The sequence below is a fragment of the Danio rerio genome, chromosome 22 (assembly GCF_049306965.1).
Source record: "Danio rerio strain Tuebingen ecotype United States chromosome 22, GRCz12tu, whole genome shotgun sequence".
Lineage (NCBI taxonomy): Eukaryota > Metazoa > Chordata > Actinopteri > Cypriniformes > Danionidae > Danio > Danio rerio.
In genome coordinates this window covers 36,387,745-36,397,500 of record NC_133197.1, presented here as the reverse complement: position 1 = coordinate 36,397,500, position 9,756 = coordinate 36,387,745, and the positions used below count along the sequence as shown (strand labels likewise).

At 35.5% G+C, this 9,756-nt stretch overlaps 2 protein-coding genes across 5 annotated transcripts in view; one reads left to right on the top strand and one right to left on the bottom strand.

Moving 5' to 3' along the window:
- The window catches only part of rnf123 (ring finger protein 123), a 245,981-nt gene that overhangs the window by 133,746 nt on the left and 102,479 nt on the right, over positions 1-9,756 (top strand). Inside the window, exon 36 of one of the 4 annotated variants that reach the window (XM_073937582.1) lies at positions 1-529. This exon is cut by the window's left edge and continues 1,208 nt beyond it. The exons of the other annotated variants lie outside the window; for them this stretch is intronic. The gene's annotated coding sequence lies outside the window, so the exon portion shown is untranslated. Of the gene's footprint in view, positions 530-9,756 lie in introns of those variants that run through there. 4 annotated transcript variants of the gene reach the window in all.
- The window catches only part of amigo3 (adhesion molecule with Ig-like domain 3), a 32,027-nt gene continuing 22,776 nt past the window's right edge, over positions 506-9,756 (bottom strand). Inside the window, exon 3 of the mRNA XM_001340369.8 lies at positions 506-1,012. Within this exon, the coding sequence (XP_001340405.5) occupies positions 935-1,012 (78 nt within the window). The 3' untranslated portion in view covers positions 506-934. The remainder of the gene's footprint in view (positions 1,013-9,756) is intronic.

Sequence of the window (9,756 nt, the reverse complement as noted above, 5' to 3'; positions counted from 1 at the left end):
GTCTACCCACCAATCAGTCTCTCCATCCATCCATTATTTATTTATTTATTTTGTGTCCACCCACCAATCCATAGATTCATCCCTACATTCTCCCACCCATCCACCCACACATTTAATCGACTAATCCACTGAAAACCATAGCACATATATTTATTTACCATAACAAATTTATTCTATAGTGTTATTCTAGTTTATTTATTTTTGAGTTCGTTCAGAGCAGCTTTACAAAAAATGCTTGATATAATGTTTCATTTAATATCCAAACATTTTAATATGCTAATTATAATCCTAAGTAATAATGATAATAATTTTAAGCATCGTAAGCAATCTATTTAAATAAAATGCTACCATGTCAGTATTGTAAGTTTGTGTAGCTTAAGTAAGAAATAACTGTTAATCTGAGCAGATTGTTTTCTGAACTTTTGTGTTGTTGTTTATTTTTCGTGTTTTATGAAAGGAGTTTTATGTCATCTGGTTTTCTCTCAGTTCAAAATAAAACAAGACGTTCTGCTTTAATTTCCTTTATTGGAATCATCCACTTCTGATCATTACAAGTCTGTGCCATGCTGACCAGTCAATCCCACAATGCATCAGTACAGATCGCATTCACAGTCAGAATTCCGTTCTAGCATTTCAAGCAGAGCGAGACATTCATATATAACACCTTTTAGTCAACACGGGCTCATTCATTATTGCTTCATACACGATATAAAGGAGGACTGATGTGACATTTACAGACGTGATGTTGTAAACTCATTGTGTTTCATTGAATCATCTTCTGTATTGCTGGTGCACAGTGCGTGGGCCAAGTCCTCAGGAGAAGTCTAGTGAATTTGTGTTTTGTAAGACATTATTGACGTCGTATGGCTTCTTGCTGTGAAAAAGGAGGGTCACGGCCCGAGATGTGTGTTTTTGTCATTTTTATCCTCGGTGATTATTGTGGAGAAGCTCGAGTGGTCCAAATGTCAGGGGCGAGAGGCTGATGTGGGGACGCCGCTGTCGACTGGCACATCTGAAGAGAGAAAAAGAGGAAGAAAATGAAGAAATGAGAGAGAATAAGAACTGAGAGTGTAACCGGTGAAAGCAATCTATACAGGATTTTCTCAATATTGCGCTGCTGACATTTCATACTTCTTATAGAAGGCCTGAAGGTGATTTATTTTTTCCCGGATTGGATTTAGTCGATTGTTAAAACGGGAGTTCACCTAAAATGAACTCCCACTGTAAAGCCATAAAGAGTTCCTTTTTTGTTGAACACAAGAAAGATGTTTGAAAGAATGTTCATACTGCTCTTCTGCACCTCATTTAACCCATTTCCCTCCTCACCCACCCTGCTTCCTTGTCGGCTGTTCACTTTCACTTTGTTCCGCGACTACCAAACCCTCTTCACTGTCGCCTGTGGCAACCAATCCCGCCTCTTAACCTACGTCCGCGACACCCCTCCGCCATCCTCCGCTATCCAACGCTCCGTTACCCAGATCTGTTCCGGGACCTCGCGATTCACAAATTAAGCACTGATTATATGTATATGTTGTTTGTCAGAAGCATTACAGATATATATCAGTAACTGAATGTTGGCTTTATAAGTGTTAACATTAACAGTTGATAACTAAATTAGCGTCTACGCCAACAGGCGATAACTATAACAAACTATATTAGTGACAACATCAACAAATGATAACTATAACGTTAACTAGATTAGTAACTACACCAACATACGATAACTATAACAAACTATATTATTGACAACATCAACAAATGATAACTATAACGTTAACTAGATTAGTAACTACACCAACATACGATAACTATAACAAAACTAAATTAGTGACCACATCAACAGACGATAACTATAACGGTAACTAGATTAGTATCTACACCAACATACGATAACTATAACAAACTATATTAGTGACAACATCAACAGACGATAACTATAACGTTAACTAGATTAGTATCTACACCAACATACGATAACTATAACAAAACTAAATTAGTGACCACATCAACAGACGATAACTATAACGGTAACTAGATTAGTATCTACACCAACATACGATAACTATAACAAACTATATTAGTGACAACATCAACAGACGATAACTATAACGTTAACTAGATTAGTATCTACACCAACATACGATAACTATAACAAAACTAAATTAGTGACCACATCAACAGACGATAACTATAACGGTAACTAGATTAGTATCTACACCAACATACGATAACTATAACAAACTATATTAGTGACAACATCAACAGACGATAACTATAACGTTAACTAGATTAGTATCTACACCAACATACGATAAATATAACAAAACTAAATTAGTGACCACATTAATAGACGTTAACTATAACGTTAACTGGATTATTATCTACACCAACATACGATAACTATAACAAAACTAAATTAGTGACCACATCAACAGATGATAACCAATCCCGCCTCTTAACCTACGTCCGCGACACCCGTCCGCGACATCCTCCACTATCCAACACTCCGTTACCCAGATCTGTACCTGGACCATGCCATTCACAAATTAAGCACTAATTATATGTTGGCTTTATTAATGTTGACATCAACAGTTGATAACTAAATTAGCGTCTACGCCAACAAGCGATAACTATTACAAACTATATTAGTGACCACATCAACAGATGATAACTAAAAACTAAATTTGTGACCACATCAACTAAATTTGTGACCACATCAACAGATGATAACCAATCCCGCCTCTTAACCTATGTCCGCGACACCCCTCCGCTATCCAACGCTCCGTTACCCAGATCTGTTCCGGGACCTCGCGATTCACAAATTAAGCACTAATTATATGTTGGCTTTATTAGTGTTGACATCAACAGTTGATAACTAAATTAGCATCTACGCCAACAGGCGATAACTATAACAAACTATATTAGTGACAACATCAACAGACGTTAACTATAACGTTAACTAGATTAGTATCTACACCAACATACGATAACTATAACAAAACTAAATTGGTGACCACATCAACAGACGATAACTATACCGTTAACTAGATTAGTATCTACACCAACATACGATAACTATAACAAAACTAAATTGGTGACCACATCAACAGACGATAACTATAACGGTAACTAGATTAGTATCTACACCAACATACGATAACCATAACAAAACTAAATTAGTGACCACATCAATAGACGATAACTATAACGTTAACTAGATTAGTATCTACACCAACATACGATAACTATAACAAACTATATTAGTGACAACATCAACAGACGTTAACTATAACGTTAACTAGATTAGTATCTACACCAACATACGATAACTATAACAAAACTAAATTAGTGACCACATCAACAGACGATAACTATAACGTTAACTAGATTAGTATCTACACCAACATACGATAACTATGACAAAACTAAATTAGTGACCACATCAACAGACGATAACTATAACGTTAACTAGATTAGTATCTACACCAACATACGATAACTATAACAAAACTAAATTAGTGACCACATCAACAGATGATAACTTTAACGTTAACTAGATTAGTAACTACACCAACATACGATAACTATAACAAAACTAAATTAGTGACCATATCAATAGACCTTAACTATAACGTTAACTAGATTAGTATCTACACCAACATACGATAACTATAACAAAACTAAATTAGTGACCATATCAATAGACCTTAACTATAACGTTAACTAGATTAGTATCTACACCAACATACGATAACTATAATAAAACTAAATTAGTGACCACATCAACAGATCATAACCAATCCCGCCTCTTAACCTACGTCCGCGACACCCCTCCGCTATCCAACGCTCCGTTACCCAGATCTGTTCCGGGACCTCGCGATTCACTAATTAAGCACTAATTATATGTTGGCTTTATTAGTGTTAACATCAACAGTTGATAACTAGATTAGCGTCTACGCCAACAGGCGATAACTATAACAAACTATATTAGTGACCACATCAACAGACGATAACCATAACGTTAACTAGATCAGTATCTACACCATCATACCATAACTATTACAAAACTTAATTAGTGACCACATCAACAGATGATAACTATAACGGTAACTAGTTTAGTATCTACACCAACACTCAACAAGTGAACTAGAGTGAGTTACGCAGTCCTTCAGGTCTGGTGTGAACCCAGTATAACAGTAGGCAAAACTATAACAATAGCTATGTTAGCATACAAATCAACAGACAATAACTACATTAGAATCCACAACAGCAAACAATAACTATAACCAAATCCATATCTATAGTAGCATTCACACAAATGGATAACTTTAAACTTTTGATAGCGATACTATTGATTTGTACTATGGTACAAAATAAATTAATTAAATAAATTAACGTGTTTTTTTTGCGTAATGTCCTAGTTTTTTACAGAATAGCTGCTTAAATGTAAATCTTTCTTCAAACAAAACTGTCATATCGTTATTGTTGGTCCAATTTGATCTCAAATGCATCAGTCCACATTCATTTGCGTAGTATGACAAAGAGCGCCTCTGATGTTGTACAGCATTCATCCTTTTGGAAATAAACTCGTTTGTTGCGTGCTTCTTTAACCTTCATCGGCTTTCTCATCTATTACCCTGGCATCTGTCTCACCAAGGACATTTCAACACAAAGCATCAAATCCCTGTCACTCTGTCACGCATTTGCATGTGTGTGTGCTTGCGCCCATCTGACCGGCTCTGGCAGGAACAACTGAGTCTTTCTCACTCGTCTGGAACAGAGATAAGATGACCATCCTTTGAGGTGCAAAGACCAGAGATGCCAAGCTTTTTTTTTTTTTTGCTTTCAGTCTGCTTGTATTCTTTAATATATAATCACAAAAAAAGGTTTCTCAAAAGCTATGTATAGATCCAGCTATTTTTATACGAGTGTTGCAATAAAAATACTTAATGAAAATGCCAAGATGTGCTTACATTTTGAACATACACAAACAATCTCATGCACACTGCTGAGTAGGATACATTCAATTAATAAATACATTTTGTATCCAATAAGAAAACAATGGTCAAAAACTATGATGGAAACACATTTACCGAATAAATTCCAGCAAGCACATCAAAAAATTTATGGGATTTTTGATTTAACAGGTCATGTGATATTAAAAATAAGCCTTATTGGACCACATTAATAGACAAACCAGTGGAGCGAGCACATTGTTAAACATCTATAGTGTTGTTTTGGTCTTTTTTGAAATCCCTCAGCTAAAGTCTGTCATCACAGTGGTTCAGTATTATTATTATTATAATTATTATTATTGTTGTTATTATTATTGTTATTATTTTTATTATTATTAGTATTGTTTTTGTTGTTGTTGTTATTATTATTAATGTTGTTGTTTTTATTATTATCATTATTATTGTTGTTGTTGTTGTTATTAGTATTAGTATTATTAGTATTATGTTGTTATTGTATAATATATCAATATATACAATATATCTTGGCGAGAGGATAAATGCTTGTGGACAACTCGCCTGGTTTCTCTTGAATTTTTTTTCCTTTACTTTCGTCAATTGGTGAAATTTGTTTCTCACCACTGTTGCCACTTGGGAAATCTTTGAAGTATAATTCGGGCTAATAATCTTAACTGTATATATCTGACAAATCAAACATGATAAAACACCTCCCAAATTTAGATTTTAAACAATAAATTAGTTAAAAAATTAGACTACTAAAAGATCAATAACTTGAATTATGGATTTTTAACAGTGTACGAATTATACATCGATGATCGGTGGGATGATTTTTTTTTGTACTTTTTCAGTAGTAGTTTGGTAACATGCATCAGTGAATCAAATTTATGAATGTATTCAAATTACATGGAATTTATTAATAAAATGTAAACGTTTTCAGTGTTTGAGGGATATTTAGTGACTTTTACATTGACGATCGGGGGGATTTTTTTTTTTGTACTTTTTCGCTAGTAGTTTGGTAATATATGCTTCAGTGATTCAAATTTATGCATGTATTCAAATTACATCTAATTTATTCATAAAATGTAAACGTTTTCAGTGTTTCGAGTAATATTTAGGGACTATTATACATCGACGATCGAGGGGGGTTATTTTTTGTGTCTTTTTCGGTAGTTGGTAATATATGCTTCAGTGAATCAAATGAAGGAATGCATGTAAATTACCTTGAATATATTCATGTAAACATTTTCAGTGTTTTAAGGGATATTTAGTGACTATTATACAGTGACGATTGGGGGAATGTTTTTTTTTGTATTTTTTTGCTAGTAGTTTGGTAATTTATGTGAATTAAATTTATGAATGTATTCAAATTATATAAAATTTATTCATAAAATGTAAACGTTTTCAGCGATTTTAAGGGATATTTAGTGACTATTATACAGTAACGATTTGGAGAATGTTTTTTTTTGTACTTTTTCGCTAGTAGTTTGGTAATATATGCTTCAGTGAATTAAATTTATGAATGTATTCAAATTATATCGAATTTATTCATAAAATGTAAACGTTTTCAGTGTTTTGAGGAATATTTAGTGGCTATTATTCATTGATGATCGAGGGTAGGGTTTTTTTTGTGTCTTTCGGTTGTAGTTTGGTAATATATGCTTCAGTGAATCAAATGTATGAATGTATTTAAATTACTCTGAATATATTCATGTAAACGTTTTCAGTATTTTGAGGGATATTTATTGACTATTATACAGGGATGATTGGGGAGAATGTTTTTTTTTTGTACTTTTTCAGTAGTAGTTTGGTAATATATGCTTCAGTGAATCAAATGTATGAATGTATTCAAATTATATCGAATTTATTCATAAAATGTAAACGTTTTCAGTGTTTTGAGGAATATTTAGTGACTATTATACATTGACGATCGATGGTAGGGTTATTTTTTTGTGTCTTTTTCTGTAGTAGTTTGGTAAAATGCTTCAGTGAATCAAATTTATGAATGTATTCAAATTACATCTAATTTATTAATGAAATGTAAACGTTTTCAGTGTTTTGAGTAATATTTAGTAACTTATACATTGACTGGTGGGGGGTCATTTATTTTTTTTTTTACTTTTTCTGTAGTAGTTTGGTAATACATGCATCAGTGAATCGAATGTATGAATGTATTCAAATTACTTTGAATATATTAAAATGTAAACATTTTCAATGCTTTAAGGGATATTTAGTGACTACAGGGCCGGAGCAAGCCGAACTGCCGCTCTAGGCGGTGGACGATCACGCCGCCCTCAACCCTAATGTGAAAACGAAAGTGACCGGTTATGAAAATGAAGTGTCGCGGACCTCTATTCTGCCGCCCTATGCGCGGATATGACTGAGGACGCGCGGGTGCTGAGGGAGGTGTCGCTGACGCCGCCCTCTCTATTCTGCCGCCCTATGCGCGAATATAACTGAGGACGCGGGTGGTTAGGGAGGTGTCGCGGACATAACTGAGGACAAGGGTGGTAAGGGACGTGTTGCGGACGCCGCTCTCTCTATACTGCCGCCCTAGGCAGCCGCCTAGGTCGCCTCTATGGACGCGCCGGCCCTGAGTGACTATTATACATTGACGATTGGGGAGGATCTTTTTTTTGTACTTTTTCGGTAGCAGTTTGGTAACAAATGCTTCATTGATTCAAAATTAAAAATGTGTTAAAATTACATCTAATTTATTAATAAAACGTAAACGTTTTTTGCGTTTTAGGGGATATTTAGTGACTTATACATTGAAGATCGTGTGGGATTTTTTTTTGTGTAATTTTTTTGTAGTAGTTTGGTAATACATGCGTCAGTAAATTAAATTCATGAATCTATTCAAATTACATCAGATTTAATAATAAAATGTAAACGTTTTCAGTGTTTAAAAGGATATTTATTGACTATTCTAGAGGTTACTGTAGGTCAAACTATACAAATGATGCGTCCAATTTGTCTTTTTTATGGTCTACATGCAGATATAAACACCTATTTTACAAGAAATGTGATTTGTGAATGTCTATCGGTGCTCTAGAACTGCCAGTTTCATTGATTGCTGCATTATACATTCACTACAGTTTAGGGGGGGGTCAAATGTATCTTTATATTATACACTTTTTAATTATTAATATTTAAGATATAGATCAGAGAAAGTTATTCCTTACTATTAACAGGCTGACTCCTCCATACATCTTTTGATGTCCTTCAGGGGGGGATCAAGTGTTAATTAGGAGAGGGGGGTTGTTGATCCCCCCCCAAACCCCCCTGTAATTTGCACCTTGATGTTTAAAATTGAATATCTTCGCTACAAGTGCTTCCTCAGAGCTTTGCACGAGGAAAATAAATAAAAAAAGGAGGTGAAAAATCTCTCTGGAAGTCCTACCCTTTATTCGGCACGACAATTTTCACTCACTGTTCAATTCTTGACTCACTCAAGTCGCAGTTTACGAGCCTGTCAAAGCTGCAAGAACATGTGTCACCTTCTCTGGAGCTCGGGCCGTGACTCACATAAGTACAGAACGTTTTTTTTCCATTAAAAATAGGAAACCTCGACCCTGTAGGGTGTTATTAGACGGTTATGGTGATATGAAGCGAGTGTTTTTGTAATAGAGCGAGGTGGCGGTGCTCTGCGAGACCCCCGCACCACAGGTGGTCCACGTTCTCCATCAGTAAATACTGCTTTAGTGTGGCCGTTACGAAAGCAGCCAAATGCAGAATGGCTCCCTCGGCTGAGCGTTCGCTGAGTGAAAAAGAGTGCTTTAATGTGACTGAAGCTCTCATCAAGCTGCTTTATGTCTGTAATTGAAAAGTCGATTGATATTGGGGGAGGTTTGCTGCACAGAGAAGCTGAATGTGAGTGGAGATGGTAGTGCACTGCAAAAAAAAATCTGTAAATTGATCAGTTTTATGTATTTTGTGATTCATGTTGTTTCGATGTTGTTTATTTATGCTTTTGAACTTTATTATAGAACCTTTAACCACTTCTGATGGTGAAAATCAACTATTTTTTTTTTGTCTTTGCATGAAAAATGAGTAAACAGAGTGTGGGGGAAGGGCTTCAATTTAACCCTGCGGTGAGATATGGAAAGTATATGGATGTAGTGCGCTCAAGTTGGAAAATCTGAACTTCAGTGGACATTCAGGTTTTGTTATCCAATCATGAGCTTTGTCTTGTAGGGGGGTGATTTTGATGTAGCGCCTGTTGTTGGTGTCCAGGTGGGAAATCCTCCTGCCGACACCGGACAACAGCTCATCACACTGGGCTCTGCTCAGTCAGAAGCACCACTGGAAGCTTCCATCATCCAGGTGTAGGTTCTGGAGGCGTTGATGAACAGAGCTGGTGCACCTCTGAAAGAATCTAGTGGACTCAGACACGGCTCCAACTGAATCTACGCTGTTTTCAGCCTTCCTAAAGCATATAAAGCACAGCTATTCTCTCAATAAAATCCATGTTAGCCATTTAGGATTGAATATAGAGTTAACGGGCAGACAGAAGCCCTGCCAAGGACACGAATCCATGTCTATAAGTGAATTTGACGCGCGAATGAAGTGAGTAAACTCAAAATGTTCAAGTGTCTATTTACGCGCGAATATTGCGATTTATCTGTGCGTGCTGAGTCTGGTGTGAACACAGCATAAGAAATGGAACAACACCAGCACACGTCATCATACTTTGTCATCATCTTTGATCTCTTACTTCATATGAGATGATGATGGCGACTGCTGTAGTTTTTCCAGTTGCGTTATTTTTTGGTATTTATCTTCA